This window comes from Callithrix jacchus, chromosome 3, assembly GCF_049354715.1.
Source record: "Callithrix jacchus isolate 240 chromosome 3, calJac240_pri, whole genome shotgun sequence".
NCBI lineage: Eukaryota > Metazoa > Chordata > Mammalia > Primates > Cebidae > Callithrix > Callithrix jacchus.
In genome coordinates this window covers 149,143,974-149,165,336 of record NC_133504.1, presented here as the reverse complement: position 1 = coordinate 149,165,336, position 21,363 = coordinate 149,143,974, and the positions used below count along the sequence as shown (strand labels likewise).

At 34.0% G+C, this 21,363-nt stretch overlaps 1 protein-coding gene across 8 annotated transcripts in view; it reads left to right on the top strand.

The window, feature by feature from the left end:
* The first annotated feature begins 300 nt into the window (after positions 1–300).
* The window catches only part of GUF1 (GTP binding elongation factor GUF1), a 28,964-nt gene continuing 7,901 nt past the window's right edge, over positions 301–21,363 (top strand). For 2 of the 8 annotated variants that reach the window (XM_002745881.6, XM_008993410.5), the window contains exons 1-16: positions 301–647; positions 2,625–2,736; positions 2,884–3,032; positions 3,315–3,395; positions 4,602–4,679; positions 5,482–5,565; positions 9,119–9,183; positions 9,670–9,873; positions 11,210–11,349; positions 12,528–12,651; positions 13,081–13,213; positions 13,936–14,079; positions 14,843–14,976; positions 17,932–18,033; positions 18,795–18,914; positions 20,594–20,630. In XM_002745881.6, the coding sequence (XP_002745927.1) occupies positions 483–647; positions 2,625–2,736; positions 2,884–3,032; positions 3,315–3,395; positions 4,602–4,679; positions 5,482–5,565; positions 9,119–9,183; positions 9,670–9,873; positions 11,210–11,349; positions 12,528–12,651; positions 13,081–13,213; positions 13,936–14,079; positions 14,843–14,976; positions 17,932–18,033; positions 18,795–18,914; positions 20,594–20,630 (1,872 nt within the window). In that variant the 5' untranslated portion in view covers positions 301–482. Of the gene's footprint in view, positions 1,026–2,624; positions 2,737–2,883; positions 3,033–3,314; positions 3,396–4,601; positions 4,680–5,481; positions 5,566–9,118; positions 9,184–9,669; positions 9,874–11,209; positions 11,350–12,527; positions 12,652–13,080; positions 13,214–13,935; positions 14,080–14,842; positions 14,977–17,931; positions 18,034–18,794; positions 18,915–20,593; positions 20,631–20,985; positions 21,356–21,363 lie in introns of those variants that run through there. The other 6 variants (XM_008993411.5, XM_078367990.1, XM_008993409.5 and 3 more) reach the window with 5 other exon arrangements.

Below are 21,363 nucleotides of genomic sequence, written 5' to 3'. Positions count from 1 at the left end.
GCTCCACAGCTCCACACCAGTGAGCTCCTAGCCAAGTGACTCTGTCCTGATTTCCTGAGGTAGTTTGAGGGAAGTGACAGTACACACACCACAGGGCAGTAGTGAGAAAGAAAGAGACAATGCAAAGGAATTGGCACAGCACTCAGCAGATAATGCAAGCTAGTATGTACTCTTTCTACACACTGCATTTTAGGGGGTAAATTGAAAGCCTCAATTCATGTAACCGCTCCACTACCCGGCGCCAAGACGCGCTAATGTCACGACGTCGTGCGGCGCGCAGACGTCAGCAAACTGCGCCGCGTCTGCGGGGTTCAACCGGAGCCGGCAGTTGGGCGGAACTACCAGGGTTCATTGTTTCCTCCGCTTCAGAGGATCTGTTTGAGTCCTGTCCACCGGACCCTACCGGGGTACCTTCGAATAAAAGCGGGATATGCTGCTGTTGCGTGTCGGTAGCCTGTCCTGACGCCTCCTCCGCCCGGGTCATGTTGACCCTCATGGGTCGGGGCTGGGGGTGCGCACGCGCGCTCGCGCCGCGGGCCACCGGGGCCTCGCTTCTGGTGGTCCCGGGGCCCCGGTCCGCGTTAACCTTCGGGGCTGCTCCGGAGTCCTGGGCTACCGACAGGCTCTACAGCTCCGCTGACCTCAAGGTGACTGCCCCCTGGAATATGATTTAGCTACGTTTTAAAAAATTAGAGTGCCGCATGTGATCTTGGAAATGTGCAAGGCTTCCTAGGACTAGCTTTGAACCCTGTTTGCGACTTGGTACAGTGGGCCAGAGCAGAAAGTGTGAGCACTGCTCAGGTTCCCGACCCTTCACCCCCAACTAGTGTGACCTTGGGAAAGTCACTGACTTACTAGCTTTTCTCATTTGCAATGTCAAATGTTGATTTGTTTATGCGAGCCACTGGGTCGAAGCACTTTGCGTGTATTCATCCTTTTAATTCTAAAAAGCCTGCTGAGAAAGTTGCTAGTAAATATTAATATAACGTCCATTTTCCTGCAAATTAACTAGCTATGTGACCTGGGTAAGTTACTTCTTTGTCACTCTCCTGCTTCATTTGTTGAATGCAGAACCAATCAAAACATCCAGTCGCTAACTTGTATGATTTGTGTGATGTGAGAAGTGGACTTTTTTAGACTAATACCTAGAATTCAAGAAGTGCTCGGTCTGTCTTTGTAGTTTTATTATTTCATTCTACCTCAGCCAGGGCAAACCTGTGTAATTTTGACTGCGGTGGGAGAGGGTGGGAGGTTCAACAACTCTGATAATTGTGAAGGGACACAGTTTGGGCAGGAAACTGAAGTGATTGAAGGCAAGCTGTCAGTAAGTGGAAAAAAAAACCTTATAATTAATTAACTTTGGTCCTAATATGCCTGTGGTTTTAAAAATGGATTTATATTGCAATTCAGAGTTCTTAAAAATGGTACAATTCTGTATACCTTTTGAACTGAAGAGAAAAAATCTACAGGGCAAATATCAGAATTAGTTAAAAAAAATTTTTTTGGTAAACTGTCAGCTGTAATGGTGCTTTTATTATCTGTCTTGTATTGGGCTACTATAAAAGAACTTAAAGCTCATGTGAATTTTATGTTTCATTGTAATTTCATGGTTTTGCTGATTGTGAAATACAGATTTGATTGGAAAAAATGTTTAGAGTACAAATAACTGGTATATTTTGCTTGATATCAGTTTCTAGCAGATTGTGCTGTGTTTTAGTAAACCGTTAAAGATGTGTACACTAAAAACCAGGAGTTCTATTTTGAAATATTTCCAAATTTTAAGCCTTAAAAGTCCTTTGTCTGATATCATTTTTTTTTTTTCTCACCAGAGAAGCTGCCAAGTAGCAAAATTGTATCTAAAATAAAATTTTGAGGCCCAATTAGAAACACAGAGTTTTTGTTTTTGTTTTTGAGACAGAATCTCAGGTCGCTTAGGTTGGAGTGCAGTGGCACTATCTTGGCTCACTGCAACCTCCACCTCCCAGGTTCAAGCGATTCTCCTGACTCAGCCTCCAGATTAGCTGGGACTACAGGCATGTGCCACCATGCCCAGCTAATTTGTGTATTTTCAGTAGAGATGGGGTTTCACCATCTTGGCCAGGCTGGTCTTGAACTCCTGACCTCGTGATCTACCTGCTTCGGCCTCCCCACGTGCTAGGACTACAGGCATGAGCCACCGCACCTGGCTGAGACACAGATTTTTAACTAAATCTGATTCCTGATTAAATGTTTGATAGGTGCAGAAAATTTCTCTTCTTTCAGCTTTTCTGTAGCTTCACTGCCTCAAAAGTTTTACTGGACAAGGTATTCTCAGGCCTTTAGAAGTTCTAAGTATCTTATGTTCTCCATTCATGATAATAAGTTCAGCTCCTGATTGGCCCTAAAAATGGTGTAGAAACGTTAAGTGATTGTTATTTAGTTATATAGTTACCTTTGACTATTAAACTGATGTTCCTTGTAATATGAATTTAGCAGTATATGTCTTTATTCTTAGAAAAATATAAACAATATTATATGCTAGAAATGATACTGTTCAACGATTAAAAGAATATTCTTTGAATTGATGTAGTTGTTTTATAGCATGCAAAATTTATACTCCTAAATGTGGTATTTCCCCTTTCTAGGAAAAGCTTGACATGTCTAGATTTCCTGTTGAAAATATTAGAAATTTCAGTATCATTGCACATGTGGATCATGGCAAAAGTACTTTAGCTGACAGGCTCCTAGAACTTACAGGTATTTTCATTTATATTACATACTTAACTGATGGCTGAGAGTTACTGAGAATTACTTTCACCGTACTCTTAAATTTTAATTTCATAAGTAAAATTCTCTTTCTTTTTTAAAGCCCAGAGAAGTATCAATAAGTTTTTCTGTTTATAGGGACAATTGATAAAACAAAGAATAATAAGCAAGTTCTCGATAAATTGCAAGTGGAACGAGAAAGAGGAATCACTGTTAAAGCACAGACAGCATCTCTTTTTCACAATTGTGAAGGAAGGCAGTACCTTTTAAATCTCATTGATACACCGGTAAGCCTAATATTAATTTTGCATGTATTGTTAAAGTCAATATTGTGTCAATAGTGCAGACAGATCCTTGTTTAATTTTTGAATTGAATATTAAACATCTGCTCTTGCTTTTTGTTTTCTTAGTGTTCTTCTATTAGTGTCAGTTGTTTCAAAAGTGCAGGCTACAAAAAAGAAACCAGTATTTAACAACTTTTATCAAGTAGAGTCAATAAATTTCCCTTAATGCCCTTTCCTAAAAAATTCCAGCTCACATTTACAGGTATCAATATTTTTGTTTCTCAGGGACATGTTGATTTTAGTTATGAAGTATCCAGGTCACTTTCTGCTTGCCAAGGTGTTTTACTTGTGGTTGATGCAAATGAGGTAGGTACTTTTCATTTTGTATGATGTGACATGTGATATGACATGATTGGTTGTTTCAACAGGTTTTTCTTTAAAATGTGTTTCGGAAATAGAATTTTTGTAATTTAAAAAATAGATTTATGAGAAATACCTAATGGAGACGATGGGGTGATGGATGCACCAACCACCATGGCATGTGTATACCTATGTAACAAACCTGCATGTTCTGTACATGTACCTCAGAACTTCAAGTATAATTAAAACATAGATTTAATCTGTTACTTATTCGAAATCATATGGTTTCATCCTGTTAACTTGAAATACTATTATACTAAAGCATTCTCTGGAATTAACTAGTGTTTAAATTGGAGTTGTTCAAAAGATTGTATTTTTTTGAAGTGTGATGTCATATTATCATTGCATCTTCCCCCCCAAAAAAAAGCCTACCAATTTTAGCAGTTCTTAATCTGAGCTTTCTATATCCATTTTTAGCAGATCTTGCAAATAAATCTTTAGTTAGGCAATAATTTGGGGAGTATTAGGTTTTTAAAAACGACATGACTAAGCTTTTTTGTGCTGTAAACCCTAAAGACATTGAGCAGATGACCATATAAAAGCTGTGAAAGCTGTGAATGTACTTAAGTAAGATTTTGATATATGTTTCCCACAAACTCAAAACCTAATGTTTTCTTGCTGGTTGTGATGGTGTTGTGTTAAGCCTTTCCTGATTCTGTTAAGGAAAGTCAGTCTCTAACTTTTATAGGCAGTACTGAGTTTTATAAACTGCCTTGATGACTGTGTTCTCTCATAAGCTTTGAGGTCCTTGAGAGTCCATGTTACATCTTTGTTTCTGCAATGCCTGATAAATGCTTTCTGAACTGAAAGGAATTATAGGGAATGATCCAGATGCATAGAAAAACAGGTACCATAGTTGATTTGCCCTGTACCTTTCCTTAAAGGCTTCCCATCTCAAACTTAGTAGACTGTCTGTTTGGTCACTCTGCTTGATGTGGTTATTGCTTTACCATCAGTGATTTTCATTTTGACCCCAAAAACATAAGTTGGAAAGAAAAGTATGAAGGGTAGTTACGTGGCATTTAATTTAATTTTATTATTAGCATGATGCAAAAATCTCTTGATGAAGATGTGTGGAGTGGTCTTAAATTACAACTTTTGTGATGGATGATAGAATGGTCATCTCAGTATTTTGTGTCTTGATCTTTTCAGGGTATTCAAGCGCAAACTGTAGCAAACTTCTTTCTTGCCTTTGAAGCACAGCTATCGGTAATTCCAGTTATAAATAAGGTAATTACAATAAGACAACAGTGTTATTATTTCACTTTCTTAAAGTACAGTTAGTGTTTAAATGTCAGTTGTATTATTTACTATATGAGGGATCTCCAGGTATTTATTAAATATATTGTGGAATTTATCTCTTTGTAATGTATGTAATGGAAGTACAACTGATACTCTACCCTTGCACAGAGTTGAGAGGATACCTCCCCTAAATTATCTTGCAGGTGACTGAGGGCCATTTCTGTAAGGAAGGGAGGCAGGGTGGACAAGTCATCTTTGTCAGATTAAACCATACATAGGAAATATAATCTAGGAAGAAACAAGACAACTCATGAAGCATAACAATTTAGTGCTAAACTGAGCTCTGTCTATAAACTTCCATTTCATATTTTAAAATTAATTTATAATCTTAATTTTAAAATCTGCATTGCTTTAAATTGTATTTCTTGATATTGGGGTTAAGTTTAAAAGAAGGCCATAGGTAAGACAGCTTGTTGTCAGACTTGATGTTATATTTGAATTAACTTTTAAAATCAGTTCACATGCTGCTTAATTGATAAATTGCTACTGATCTCTTCTGCTGCACTGAGTAGCCAACTGCTTAAGTTTTTTTGCATGCTCTTTGCTACCTAACTTCTCTTTTTCAGTCATGGTTATTAAATTGTACTGCTAATATATCAATGATTTTTTAAAAAATCATAGTGGGGTCAGTTAGGTTAAAACGGTAAGCTTTTAACTACCTTTGAATACTGTTAATACATAATTCATCTTATCTTTATTGTACTAACACATAATGGATTTTTTTTTCTAGATAGATCTGAAGAATGCTGATCCTGAAAGGGTTGAAAACCAAATTGAGAAAGTGTTTGATATTCCAAGTGATGAATGTATTAAGGTAAAATACTTTCTAAAAAGATTATACTTTGAAAAATCAGGTAATTGAGTAAGTGAAATTTCATGGTATTTGATAATCTGGCATTATACGCTGTTTTTTATAGTTTTACAAATTCTTTTACTATTATTTTCTTTGATTCTTACCAGAAGCTCTTTTTATATTGTTAGGACATACAGAAATTATTGCGATGCTGTAGTTTAAGGAACTGAGGCTCAAAGGTTTTATCACTGTCCTAATACCACAGGGTTAGTTAGCCAGTGTGCCAGGACTAAAACACAGGCCTTCTGAAACTCCCTGCATTTATTGTATTGTCATTTTGTCCAATGGAAATATTGTCTTTGAAGAGCAGGTTCAGACTAATTTCAAGGCATTTGTCTGTATCATTCTTGGAACCGACAAAAACCTATTTTATGAAAAGCTAGGTATACTAATGTTAGGAAACAATAGATTTTGTTTATATCAAAGTAGCTACCACTTTAAATTTGAATTTTTACTTACCTTTCAAATGATGATTTCCTTGTTAAACAGCCATAGCCAAACTGCTGTGCTACATGGTAATGTAATGAATGTATTGTCAGCGCAGCAATGTGTAGTGTTTTTCTTTCAATCTCATTTAATTTTTGAAAGAGCAAGTTGTATATGGTTTTATATTTTGGATTGTGTTATATTAAAATATAATTAACTATTCTGATTTTAATCTTAACAAAAATCATTCAGATTCTTATTTGGTATATGCCAGCTAGGAGTATGGCAGTGCACAAGATAGGCAGGATCCCTCCCTCTTTGCAAGCAGTAAATAGATAAGTAAACAAAGAAGTGAGCATAGGAATTATTGACTAGGATAGAGATTGTCAAGGAAATTCATTCAACAAATTCTATTTTTCTAGGTGAAATATCATAATTAACAGTGAAAAATCGTTTTTTTCTTAGAGAGATGTTGTGACATGGAATAACTTAGCAAAAGCTTCTTTGATAATCTGAAACCTGAAGGAATGAATAATTTTCAGAAAAGAATCCCAGGAAGAAAAAAAGAGCATATGTAAAGGACTTAAATTAGGAAAACATTTGTCATGTTTATGGATCAGAAAGGCAGACTGGGTAAGAAGGCTTTGTAGGGGTATGCAGGAATCAAGTCATGCTGGGACTCTTGCTGTGCTAAAGAGCTTGAAAATTATTCTAAGGCAACTGAAGAATTTTAAAGCAAGAAACACAAATAAACCAGTGATTGGGCTAGCCTTACAGAGAATGGATCGAAGAGGTCCAAGAAGAGAAATAGAGTCCAGCTAGTAATAGTAGCTCAGATGTTAAACTATTATTATTATTACTATTATTTTTTTCCCTGAGACAGAGTCTTATTCTGTCACCCAGGCTAGAGTGCAGTGGTGCGATCTTGGCTTACTGCAACCTCGGCCTCCTTGGTTCAAGCAATTCTCCTGCCTCAGCCTCCTGTGTAGCTGGGATCACAGGCACCTGACTCCGTGCGCCCTGCTAATTTTTGTATTTTTAGTAGAGACAGGGTTTCACCATCATGGCCAGGCTGGTCTCAAACTTCTGACCTTGTAATCTGCCTGCCTCGGCCTCCCAAAGTCCTGGGATTACAGGCATGAGCCACTGTGCTCGGCCCAGATGTTAAATTATTGTGGCTAAGTATTAACAACCCGTATGAAGAGAAAAGGAGATTATCATCCAGGAGGAAACAACATAACACATAAAACGTAATAGTTTATTGCTAAACGGAGCACTGTCTACAAACCTTCATTTCAAAATTAATAAAAATTAATAATCTTAATTTTGAAATTTATAAAGAACCTTAATTTTTAAACCTGTAGGATATTAAATGATGTTTCTTGATTTGGGGTTAAGTATATAAGCAGCATGGCTGCCCATAGGCAAGATCACTTGTTGTCAGATGCAAGAAATTGTGACATGGTAAAAGCCCCATAAAACTTCATACCTCAACCATACCTTGGCTTTCTGTTGAAACTGCTCTTTGTAACCCTAATGTGACAGGCAAGCAGTCCAAACCCATGCCATCTAGGCCCCTGGGACTTGTAATAAGTAATTAAGGTCTGTGATTTCCACCCTACCCAGACAATGTGTAAACAAATGCTAATCTTGACTTTTGTGAACCACTTAAGTAACAATCAGAATGTCAAAAGTCCCCTGGCCCTCGGAATGTCCGGAGCCCCTCACCCTCATCTTTGCCCAGGAATCCACTGTAATGTCCAGAAGATTCCTCACCCTCATCTCCACCCAGGAGGTGATTTACAGAATCTACTAGCTCTCAGAATGTCTGAAGCCCCTTACTCCCACCCCCACCCCTCACCCTTACCTTCACCCCGGAGTTGGTTTTATGGGTATAAAATGCCTTGACACCCTTCTTTTGGTGCCACGGATTGGAGAGAGTCAAGTCCTCCATGGCCGCTGGCAATGACCCTGCAATTTGGCATACTTTTGTCTTGGTGTTGACTTTTATGCTCGGGCCAGTACAACAAAATGAACCAGACCATTTATTTGATTTTTTTTCTCCTGTAATGTTAAGCTGCTCTGTATATGGGCATAGAAAATACACTTAATTGGATGCAGGCAAGGTGGAGGTTTTGTCAGCTGCCTATGAGGAAAGAGTAGAAAGTGGTTGAACCAGAATGACCGGAAATAATGGATCTTAGAGTCCCGTCTGGGAAAGGATATAAACAGAGTGGAGAGTGGAGCTGATGGACAGCATCAAGTAGTATATTCAATAGTTTCAAGTTAAGGACTGTTGTAAAGAAAGTACTACAGTCTAGAGCAGTGGTTGGCAGTGGTGATGGTTCCTGGGCAAATACTTGGAGGCATTTTTGGTTTTCATAACTTAGGAGGGATGCTACCAGCATCTTGTGGGTAAATGAGGTGCCTTGGTTGCTGCTGAACAGCCCCAAAACAAAGAATTATCTGGCCCAAAATGTCAGTAGGGCTGAAACTGAAAAATCCTAGTCTAGAGTGAATGTGAAGGGTAAGAAGTTTGAGACAGGATTTAAGAGGTAGTCAATTTATTACTGGCGATAAAGGTCAGTCATACCATGTGGTTTGATTATTGGCTTGCTTTTCTGCTGTGAGAACAGTGAAGTAGTAAGATGCATTATAGTTTCATGCCATCCATATATATTGTTTATCCACACAACAACCTTGAGATTTAGGCAGAATATGAATAATCACTTCTTTTTTTAGAAAATGAAATTTAAGCTCAAGGAGATAGATACTGGTCAAATACATGCATTCAATGCAGAGACGTGATTTTTACCCAGATTTTGAACTCTTAGTGTATTCCTCTTGCAATACCATAATCAGGAGTCTCTTCTAATTCAATCCTAGAACCACAGAACTACCTAACTATATTAGAAAAAGAGATATTTGTCAATATGCTGTTTGCTTTGTTTTTTTCCTTTTGCTGTATTTCTCAAATTAATAACTATTAGAATTTGTTCTTCCTTCAAATAATAAATCACAGGTCATCAAGATAGAAAAGTATAGTTTTAACCTTAAATGGTTATTTTTTTCCCATGTATGTTTTTAGATTTCTGCTAAACTTGGAACAAATGTTGAGAGTGTTCTTCAGGCAATTATTGAAAGAATCCCCCCGTGAGTATTTTGTGATTTTTGTACTAGTTGTCACTATTTAATAGTTCAAAAACTGTCTGTATTTAATAGTTCAAAGACTGTCAGCTTGAACTGTTATTTTAGGTAAATGTGGCAAATTTTCTTGCAGGGAGTGAGAATAAGTTTATTTGCTTTTAGTAATACATAGAAGGCAAGTTCAGTAAAGTAAAAGAAAAAGCAAAGATGATTGATAGAGGTTTCTTCTTGACAGTCACTGTAAAACATACCTCAGTACATTGGCAGTTATTTTCCTTTGCTTTAAGCTGAACAACTATATTCATAAGTAATCTGTTAAAACTAGAGGTTATTAAATCTAATATGTTTTATAAAAAGTTCTCTTTATTTAGGCTGTTGTGTATCAAACCTTCTCAAGAACTCAAATTAAATACAGTATCTAAGTGGCCAATATGAATTTTACTAAGATTTTAATTTAGTATATATGTATTTACTTTTACTTATATTTACTAGTCCTAAAGTGCATCGCAAAAATCCCCTGAGAGCTTTGGTATTTGACTCCACCTTTGACCACTATAGAGGTGTGATAACCAATGTAGCATTATTTGATGGAGTGGTTTCCAAAGGAGATAAAATTGTATCTGCACATACTCAAAAGATATACGAAGTTAATGAAGTAGGAGTTTTGAATCCTAATGAGCGGCCAACTCATAAATTGTAAGTAATCTGCATTAGTAATTAAAATGTATTTGTATGTATTTCTATTTCTGCTTTTTTATCAACTTGGTGTGCTTAGAATGATCCTTATTTAGTAACTTAAAAAAATTTATTGCAACTATACAGTAAATGCTTTGTCAAAAGGAATCTCATGTGTGAGGGATAATAGAAACTTTAGTGGTTGTAAATTATAATACAGGTTTTTATTCTGGATGACTAGTCATAACTAGGTTTACGATCCAGGGTAGATTGGATGATATATTGATATTTGATGAGACAATGAAAGAGTTAGTTCCCTCCAGCCATATTTAAATTGGATATCATTTTTGACATTTCTTCATAACTAGATTTTCCACTGTAAAGGTAGTATAGAAACCTTAATAAATCTTTGTGTGTAATTCATGGTAAAACCTTGATTAAAATTCTTGGGGAGTGATATTAGCAGTGGTAGTATGCATTACAAAAACACATCTGAATTGACTTATAAAAGAACTATTTATTGAGTGCCTACTCCGTATCAGGTACTGATGAGACATGACCTTGGATACATAATTTGAGCTTTGTGAGGTCCTGTTTCCTCACAATAATTTAATTTCTGTAGAGATTATTGAACCAGATGACTATCAGATTACATTTGAGTATTTAGCATTGTATGTCTAACAACAACACTATATTGAGTTAGAAGGTCTAATTTTACTGAAATATTTTCGATTTATATTGCACATTATCACATATATACTGAATAATATCATATCTTCATTTAAGGTTCTTATAGCTCATTCTAAGTATAAATTAGTTTAACTTTGTAGGGAATTGTGTGTTTTCTTTAATTATCATTTTTTTAACTAAGCTTAAACTGAACTCATGGGATTTGTTCTTTTGCTACAGGAGGAGTAGCAGCAAATGGCCAGTTTATTGAAAGTTCACATTTTTCTTGGATAAAAATTTACCTTTTTTTTCCTTTGTTAAAGAACATTTGCAACACCATTAATTAAAGATATCACAAGTAGTGTACATTCTGTAATGCTTTTGTACTTACTGGTTTCACTGTATTTACAATATATTTTAGAAACTGCTGTTTAAATTGCAAAGGTTGGCAGAGTCATGAAAAAGACCTTAGGTCAGTGAGTGGAGAGGTATAATGGATTGTAGATGTGGTGTGTTCATTTGCTGACAAGCTTCAAAGTTTGAGAATTGATATATAGCACTTATTTTCAGTTTGACGAGGTTTTGTTTGGAAAGTGTATGATAGTTTCCTGGAAGGTAGAATTAATTGTGAGTTACGTGCTTGAAACATTTAAAGCAGTAAATATTTGCATATAATAATTTTATTTAGATATGCAGGACAGGTGGGCTATCTGATTGCTGGGATGAAAGATGTCACTGAAGCGCAAATAGGAGATACATTACATTTACATAAGCAACCAGTGGAGCCCTTGCCTGGGTTTAAATCAGCGAAACCAATGGTATTTGCAGGTGAGGAGCTCACAAATTCAAAGGTTGAGGGCCTTTAATTTGTTGAGGGCCTTTAACAGTATTTTTAATCTAAAGGTCTGACTCTATGGTTAAAGAAAAATTACTACAAGATAAATATACGTTCTGATTATTTTAAATAACCACTAATTCCAGCATATTGTTTCACTTAATTCTTTGTGCTGTTCATCAGTTTCTAATTTCATGTGTATGATGAAATTTTATGTGGGAGATCATTTAGGACTCGTTAAGAACTAAGCTCTTAAGGAAGAAGCTGTGATATATAGAACACAATTATACAAATTTATTTCTTATTTTTCCAGGGAGTTCATTATATTTTAAACATTTTACTATTAGGATGTTTTTATTACTAATTATCAGTAGACACTGCGTGCCTTTATCTTCGATAGACTTTCTTTAATATTGTATTGTACTCATGTAGACATGACAGAGAATGGTGTTGCCTCAGTATGTGTAATTTCAGAATCGTTTACTTCCTTTACTTTGGAAAAAGGAAGACCTGATAGAAGGTCATCAGGTTATTCTGTGCTGAGTATCTAGCCCTTGGTTTTCACTCTATAGTTCTCTTTCACTGGGAATTAGGAACTTTGTTTACCCTTACCTTTAGGCAAAGTCAGTCATCTGGATTTTAGAGGACTTCAGAGGTGTCAGATGAAAGAGAATCATTAATGGCTCCCATAGTTTTTGTCAGTAAATACCAAAAAGCAAAATTTAACTTTGGTTTTAAATAGATAATCTGCCTTAGAGAATTGAGAGTCAGTATAGTTTTTCATTTCTACTCCTATTTTTATCTAATAATAGAGTTTCATTTGGGTTGTGGAATGTCTTGTGCTTTTGATTTTTGAAATACAATGTGTTTTCTTAATAGGACTAATTCACATGGTTTTAAAAATTTTCCCTGTGTTTTTTCAAAATCCTTAAAAACATTGGAGGGCAAATCTAGTTGTATATTCTTTAAGACTAATGATTTTTAAGATACATTGAAACCAATTTAACGTAATACTCATAATTTTTAGCAAACCAGTATTTTGGACAATAAAATACAAGCAAGTAATTTACAAGGTAAATGACTAATTTTGAATTTGGCAGCACTACACATGTGGTTTGATTGTTCTATAGATAGCTTATCACATGATAACTGGAAATCATTGTATCTCCAGGAATATATCCTGTAGACCAATCTGAATATAACAATCTGAAGAGCGCCATAGAGAAACTGACTTTAAATGATTCCAGTGTGACAGTTCATCGAGATAGTAGCCTTGCTCTGGGTGCTGGCTGGAGGTAAGATAAATTCATATTTTTTTTTATAGGAAAGGGAGGTATAAGTGATTTATTTAAAAAAATTTTTATAGGAAAGGCAGGTTTTAAAAATATTTTTATAGGTAAAGGAGATATAAATGGTGCATTGTTCTGGAACATTTACTGAAAATAAGCTTGTATTAGTGTAAAGTGAATGAAAACAATTTTTATCTGCCCATTTCGTGTGTGGGTTGACATTTTATGGATAAGTTTTATAGTGATTTAAAATAGATTCCTGGTGTAAGATTTTAATCTTATTTAATAAAATTATGCTAGCATGTAATTATATTGTGAATTGTTTGAATGACTCTTAATTCCATCCCTCCCTTAAAGTAACAATATGTTCATTAAAAAGAAAAATGAGGCCCATGGAACATAAACATTTTGGAGTTTGTCTTTTTCATCTCCCAGGCTAGGTTTCCTTGGACTTTTGCACATGGAAGTATTCAACCAGCGACTAGAGCAAGAATATAATGCTTCTGTTATTTTGACAACACCTACTGTTCCATATAAAGCTGTACTTTCATCATCAAAACTGATAAAGGTACTTGATATTTATTTGCATTAGTCTTTTGGAAAAAATAAATGTGTATATATACAATGCTGGAGAAACTTTTTAGTATACCAGTAGCTTATTAGGTATTAAACCAAAAATTTATTGATTAGTAGTAATAAAAATTGAATTATCCTATGGCTAATTGAAGAAATTTTTGAAAACTACCTTAATGTCATATTTTTCTTAACCTGATATAATCTCAGCATTATCAAAACTGATCTGTTGCTAATAGTAAAAGGTAAAATTAGTAGTGAAAATAATGTTCTGATTCTAGCACAAAGATGAAAAATGTAAATTTGGTCATAAGTAATTGATCTCATAAAAAGTAAAGCATTCATTCCTGTGACTGAGAAATTTTAAATTTCAAATCAGTGATGAAAACAATATTGTATTCCATGCAAGTGGCAATCTGTTCATTTTAAATAAATATTAATTTGGGTAGTCTAAATATTTTCCAACAAAAATTAACTTGTTAAACTAATTATAATGTTTTATAACTGTCAGGTTAAAATGTATTCTTTAGTCATACTTTTTCTAAATGGTCCATGAAATATGTTTAGTAAATATCAATAATTGGAATATATTATTTACTAATACTTGTTATTAATATTAAATGATTACAGCTGGAGGGATATAAAGCAAACTTTTAAGAAACATGATAATTATATTAAGATTTCTTTTTAAATATTGCTGATTTTTCTAATTTTTAGGAATATAGAGAAAAAGAAATTACAATTATCAATCCTGCACAATTCCCTGATAAATCAAAAGTAACAGAATATTTGGAGCCAGTTGTTTTGGGTACTATTATCACACCAGATGAATACACTGGAAAAATAATGATGCTCTGCCAGGTATAACTGTAATACAATTTAATACAAAATTAGATTTTACTCCTCTAAAATAGTGATTTCCAAAAGATTTCTTTCTGCTGAGTATACTGAATAAGAGATTTTCATATATATGTGTATATCTATACATGTATATATAAGTATGTATACTTTTTAAATTATTTTGATTTTAAATAAGAAAAATATTTCTGATAATTTGTGTAATTTACTGAGTTGATATTTTAGCCTAAAGAAATTTGATGCTTACTTATAATTTCTTTAGCCTTTTTGAGTAGTTTGAAAAATAAATAGAGTATTTCAGGTACCATAAATTAGAAGGTATTCCCATTTTGCTTTAGTTCTCACCACAGTGTATTAAATGATTTAATCCACAAATGGTATGTAATTATATTTCTTAAAAATACCTATGTGAAATACTCATAGATATGGGAAAGTGTCAAATGGTGACTTGAGTTTTAATTATGTTAAAAACTGGATTGTACTCTTGATCTTTCACTTTTAATTTCTCTGGACCTAATAATTTGTAAAACAAGAAATTAGGACTTTTGATTTTGATTTATAGTTAAATGAAAATAGTGTTTATTTTAAAAGATAAAATTGTTAAAGATTAAAAGCTTTGGTAGAAAGCATAATGTAATTGAAATACAAAATGTTTCTCCCTGGATTATGAATACTGCTCACAGGTTTTTATTAGACCATTAGATAAATACATTATTCCTCAAAAAGTAGGTTATCCTTAAACTCGTTTTTTTCCTTCCCTTTTTAGGCTCGAAGAGCAGTTCAGAAGAATATGATGTTTATTGATCAAAATAGAGTTATGCTTAAGTATCTCTTTCCTTTGAATGAAATTGTGGTAGATTTTTATGACTCTTTGAAATCGCTATCTTCTGGATATGCCAGGTAAAATATTAATGAGAACCTAAGATGCCTGACCAACCTTGTTGAAATATTGATGAGCAAGAGTATACTAATCTTCATTTATTTAGTAATTTCTGCTCTCTTGAAAATAGATGAGAATCATACTCTAAGATTAGAATGACTTGAAGCAACGTCATAGGTGTTACAGAGTACTTGTAATTTGCTTATAGGAGAAAAGTTTCCTTTCATTTATTATCTTTTATTTCTCTCTTTTTTTTAAAAAAAGGTCCCCTTTTCATGAAAAAAGTTGTATTTCTTGTGTGTTAATTAAGAATTAGACCTAATTTCAAAAATACACTGTAACCTCAAAGGCACTTTTAAAATATATTTGTATGTTATGTAATCTCAAGAGCATCTATTTACATTTGAAAAATAGAAGTGCATATCCAGTCTGTAAAAAATGCTACCTGCATTTGTGAACACTTTAATAACTTAGTCTTTCCAGGAACAGGTTGTCTACATCATGAAAACTATTGGGTATCTCAGAGGAGTACATGGAGAAAAGTCAGATAAAAGTGAAAAGAGAATTACTACTAAATAACAAGGAACTCAGGGCATAGCATTCTGAGAGGCTGTTTGTTGTTGTTGTTGTTGGAGCATGTAACTCTAGATACCCTCACTATGCCCTAAAATCTTATGTTACAGGACAGTAGATAGTAGAATATAGATATAAAATGTGCTAAAGCAGAAGGGGAAAAATTAGCATTGACATCTATATACTTCCCACACAGTGCATGAATATTAATATTAACATGTAGAGACAAATTCCATTCATTAAAGAACATGCTACAGTGACTTGGAAGTTTAACTTTATTTATCATCTTGTCAGTGAAGACTTAGCATATATGATAACTCTTCTTACCAAAGAATCTTCATGTCCTTTTGTGTTGAGAATTTTTTTTCTACTTTGTCACCCAGTTTTTTTTTCGTATGTGTCTTTCAGACAAGATGTTGAGCAAGTAAGTGTCAATGGAATTTAAAGTAACATAAATTGAGAGGGCATATTAAAATTACCAGAATTGAAAGGAAGATTACTAGGTTTAATATTTATAAATATTTTTAACAGAAGTCTGTCAATTTTAGTTTGCATTTTGGTACTACTTTCTCAGTTATAGGTGGTCTTAAAAAGTCTTCGTTTGGAAGCTTAAATACATTTTGAATTTAATGAAAGAACATGATTTATTTTTGAACTACATAAAAATAAAATATTCCAGCTTCCAGCATTAAGGTAATTGTTATGTTCAAGATGGATATCTTACATATTCAGTCAATTCCACACTTAACAGAAATTCATAGACTATGGGCTATGGATTAAGATCAGGAAAGAATTTCATGCCATGAGGCAAGAATCAACTGCAACAGGGTCAGAGCAGGGATTCCTGTGTTATATATACAAGGACTGTAATGATGCCCTATGAAACAAGCATTTGCCATCAACCCATAGCCTCAGTAGCTTTTTGGAATTAAAAATGCGTTTCCTGCATTCTAAGAACAATAGAATACCTATGTTTGGAGTAGAGGTTAGGTATCCATTGGGCTGCTTGGAAACAGAAACACAATTTTTATAATGACTTCTTTTGAAGAAATGGGTTAAGAAACTTTTAATATTTGGACGACAAGATAGTTGGAGCTATAACAGCCTCAAAGTTAGGGACCATGCCTGTTTTATTCTCTCTGTTACATTTGCTTTTTACTGTATGGGTGCTTAACATGGTGTCTCATACAGTAAATGTTTAATAAGTGATGCTTCCTGAAGAAAGGATTTTAACAGTACCTCTGACAATAATCTGGTAATAGAGTGTATTGTCACTTTATGACTGTCCTGCTGAAAATCTTTAGAAACCAGACATAATTTTGCAAGTCCAGGCACCAATTGTTTTAAAATTAAGACAACAGGGTATATGTGTTCTTGTCTGTGATTGGGACAACTTGTAAGCCTAATTGTTAGACTTCAGTTTTATAAGTTAAGCATTTAGATGTTGTTTTGATTGACATTGCAAGCTTTGACCACTTTGTTAAAAGTAATAGCTGAAACTAAGTGCTTGTATGTATGCTAAGGTAGGCTCTATTTTAATGCTTATTATGAACTAGGCCTTGCTCAAAGTAGTTTACATGTATTAACTCATTTAATCCTTACAAAAGCCCTGTGAAGGGAGGTTCAAGCTGAAGAGCCAAATAGGAAATCCAGAAGTCTCATTTATTAATGGCATTTTATGAGAGCCATAGTATTTATTAAAACATAGAGTTGTCATTGGGAATAGAAAGCTAAATAGAAACTCAACTCATGAATCTGAAAAGGATCCATTAATAGGTAATATTGTCTGAAGGATGCCAGCTGCTGGGAACATTGGAAAGTCATGATATTTGTCTTCAATAAACCATTTTCTTTGTCAGGTTCACCAATTTCTTTTCCTTCCCCCTGTAAACATATTCCCCTTGCTTTGGCCAGTGATTTAATAAACATAGAAAGACGATAACATTTAGATCCATTAACAAGAAACTGTATATGTAATATTTTGATGGAAAGTTAGATCTCTTTGGGGAGTGTAATGGGACAGAAAATAGACATTTTGTAAAGAGTAAAAAAGCGGGCCAGGCACGGTGGCTCATGCCTGTAATCTCAGCACTTTGGGAGGCCAAGGCAGGTGGATCACAAGGTCAAGAGATCAAGACCATCCTGGTCAACATGGTGAAACCCCATCTCTACTAAAAATACAAAAAATTAGCTGGGCATGGTGGTGCATGTCTGTAATCCCAGCTACTCAGGAGGCTGAGGCACGAGAATTGCCTGAACCCAGGAGGCGGAGGTTGTGGTGAGCCGAGATCGCGCCATTGCACTCCAGCCTGGGTAACAAGAGTGAAACTCCGTCTCAAAAATAAAAAAAGCTAATCTCTTGGGAACTGTAATATTTATCACTTAGACTTTTTTTCTTTTAGTTTTGATTACGAAGATGCAGGCTACCAGACTGCAGAACTTGTGAAAATGGATATTCTACTGAATGGAAATACTGTAGAGGAGCTAGTAACTGTTGTACACAAGTAAGCTTAATAGAAACTGATCATGGAATGCAAAAATACTCACTTTTTATATGTTTTTATTTTTTTAATTTGAGCAGTTGCATTTAGAAAACTATTACATGTAATTAAAATAGATTTCACACTACTAGCTTTGCTTTTTCTTCTTTTCCACGCTTTTCTCTAGACTACTAAAAATAGAAAAGAGTCATAATAGTCTAAAAGAATAGTGTCGTAGAAATGTTTCCCCTTACTATGTAGAATTGGGAACAAAAAGTTTTTTTATATTTGAAAAAAAATTATAAAAAGGAAAAACCTGTGTTCAAGAAACAGCAAATTGGTTAAAATAAATTATGCAACACACTTATTGTTATTTTAAGCCATTAAAACTTATGGTTTAATATTTATTGACACAAAAATGTCTATTAAATAAGAGGGTTAGAATATATCATTAAACACTGATCATACAAAAAAAATTTAAAAAAATGACTAGAAAGATAATATGTTTAAAATAAACATTCCAAAATGTTGTAAGTTTTTAGTAGGTAAGGAAAGAGAATCAAGAACAGTTTCTATACTCTAATGTTTTATTTCTAAATTTTCTGTAATCCTATATTATCTTTTTAATTCAGAGAAGTTGTTTGTGATTCAGAGTTAAGAGATGTTTATGATAATTCCATTTGAACCTCCTTGGATCACCTTTACATTGATTATGCAACTAACTAGAAAGATACTTGAAATATTCTCATTTATGATATATAAACAGTTGTATTTTTCTGTCTCAGAGACAAAGCACACTCGATTGGCAAAGCCATGTGCGAACGGCTCAAGGATTGTCTTCCTAGGCAACTGTTTGAGATAGCAATTCAAGCTTCTATTGGAAGTAAAATCATTGCAAGAGAAACGTGAGTTGAAATTCATTTTTGTTCTTGAGTCAGTTTCAGAAATGATAAACCTAAAAAGTTAAAGAATATTGAATATTGTAATTTAACATTGGCCTAAGCTTTATTCTTACTTGAAGAAACAGTATGATAGTGCTCTCCATTTTTCTGATTTAAATAATGACTGTTACTTTGAATTACTTATATAGCACCATTGGATGATATGATTTGCAATTAAGTATGATGTATATGGGTTTGAGGAATTGTTTTAATTTCTACTTATATTAATGAATGACTATATTGAATTTCCTGGGTAAGTAATTTCTTTATGGTTTTATCCTTTTGGGAAGATTATAAATTAATAGAAACTGAAACAGGTTTTGTCTTCCAAATGACAAAATTACAATTTTTTTTTTAACCTGAAGCTTTTAATATCACTTCCCCACTTCCCCAGAGCTAGGGAGGTTATAAATCAAAGAATGCTAATAATGTGTTAGGATTTGCACTCTAGATTAGGGACCTCACATGAATTATAAGAGATATGGAAGATAGGCTTCCTGTAGGACACTAGTGTTTCATGAAATGTAATACATAAATCAGAACACTGACTGGGTGTGATGGCTCACATTCTGTAATCCCATCTACTTGGGAGATTGGGGCAGGAGGATTGCTTTTAAACTATCCTGGGAAACATAGTAAGACCCTGTTTCTTAACGACAACAACAACAAAAAAAAAAAAAAAACAGAAAAACAACAATGAAGAACACTGAATAAGCTACTCTGCTTGTAACAGTAAGTGCAGAATATGTCTTGTAGCACTTCCCATTTCCTTTCCTTAATGATGCTAAGACTTCTGGGAAATAGGAAGTACCTCCTCAGTTACGAAAAGTTGGCAATTGATATTAAATTCTACCTTAACCCAAACCTAATGAGGAAATACAACCATCATTTTAATATAGACTTGAGGCTAATTTTAGGCCCATTGTTTGTAATACGTTTTATTTCCTAACACTATTTTGCTTCCATTAGTTATTCTGTTTCATAAATACCAAGACCAGGCAGAATGGAGATGATAACCAGGGAATATCCTGGAAAGTGCAATTTAAGAGTTAGCAAGTGCTAATTCTACCATAAATGTGTTGAGATAGAAAATACCTTAAAAAATAGATTTCTCTGTCTTAAGCAATATGTAAAGATGGAGCTGTTTTCAAAATTAGAGTGATCTAGAAATTTCTCAAACGTTATAGATTAGTTTATAATTACTGGTGTGGATATATTTATCTTCCTAGCCACTCCATCCACATTCAATGTGAGGCAGTAATAAGATAAGAAACATTTTTTTGTTTTTCTCTAGTAGTGGGAACAGTATTTTAAGATTGAGTAAAAAATAACCTTATATAATTCTTGTAATCAAGGTCACATCATGCTTGAATTTGGTCTAATCAAACCTGACTACCACAAGCCTTGACCTTTTTTTCATAATGTGTGTTGATAAACATGTTGAATATATTTGTTCTTTTATGCCAAGTACATGAAAATAAATATAAGAGCATTTGAGGTATCTATATGCTTATGGCAATTTTACATAGGTAATAATACTATCGTTAAAATTTACTAGTAAAGGGGAGACTGTTTTTGGTAAGAAAGTGCTTTTAAACAGTATAATGGAATTATGTGCTTAAATAAAATTTTCTCTTTTACAGTGTGAAAGCCTATAGGAAAAATGTTTTGGCAAAATGTGTATGTATCTAGCTATATTTATTTTACTTTATAACTTTTATGGCTTTTAAATCAAAGAGGGCATAAACTTACTGATTTCCATTGTTGGTTTATATACATCCTTTATCTCCAAGTTTTCTTTTTGAATGGGGAAATTTCAGCTTGACCATGGCAACTTGTTCATTTTGACCATATACTTAAATATTTTTTCATCTTATTTATAAAATAAAAATTTGTAAAAAGTTTATTTTATGAAAATTGTTCTTATATGTAATACTAAGAAAGATTTTTATAAGTTATTTCGGTGATCCGGGTTATATGTTTTCTTGATCTAACATATAATGAAAGATTTTGAAAACTGCACTTTATCTTACAGTTGAAATCTACTTCTGACACTGCTTTGCCAGTTTGCTATCATTCAGCTGTTAAAAAATTATTCTTGCCTGGGCTTGGTGGCTCACACCTTTAATCCCAGCACTTTGGGAGGCCAAGATGGGCAGATCACTTGAGGCCAGGAGTTTGAGACCCGCCTGGCCAAAAAGGCGAAACCTCATCTCTACTAAAAATACAAAAATTAGCCAGGAATGATGGTGCATGCTTGTGATCTCAGTTACTCATCAGGAGGCTGCAGCATGAGAGGTTGCAGTGAGCAGAGATCACGCCATTGTATTCCAATTTGGGCGAAAGAGAGAAGTTCTGTCTCAAAAAAAGGGAAGAAAAGAAAATAAATTCTTAAATATTGTTGAGAATTGAA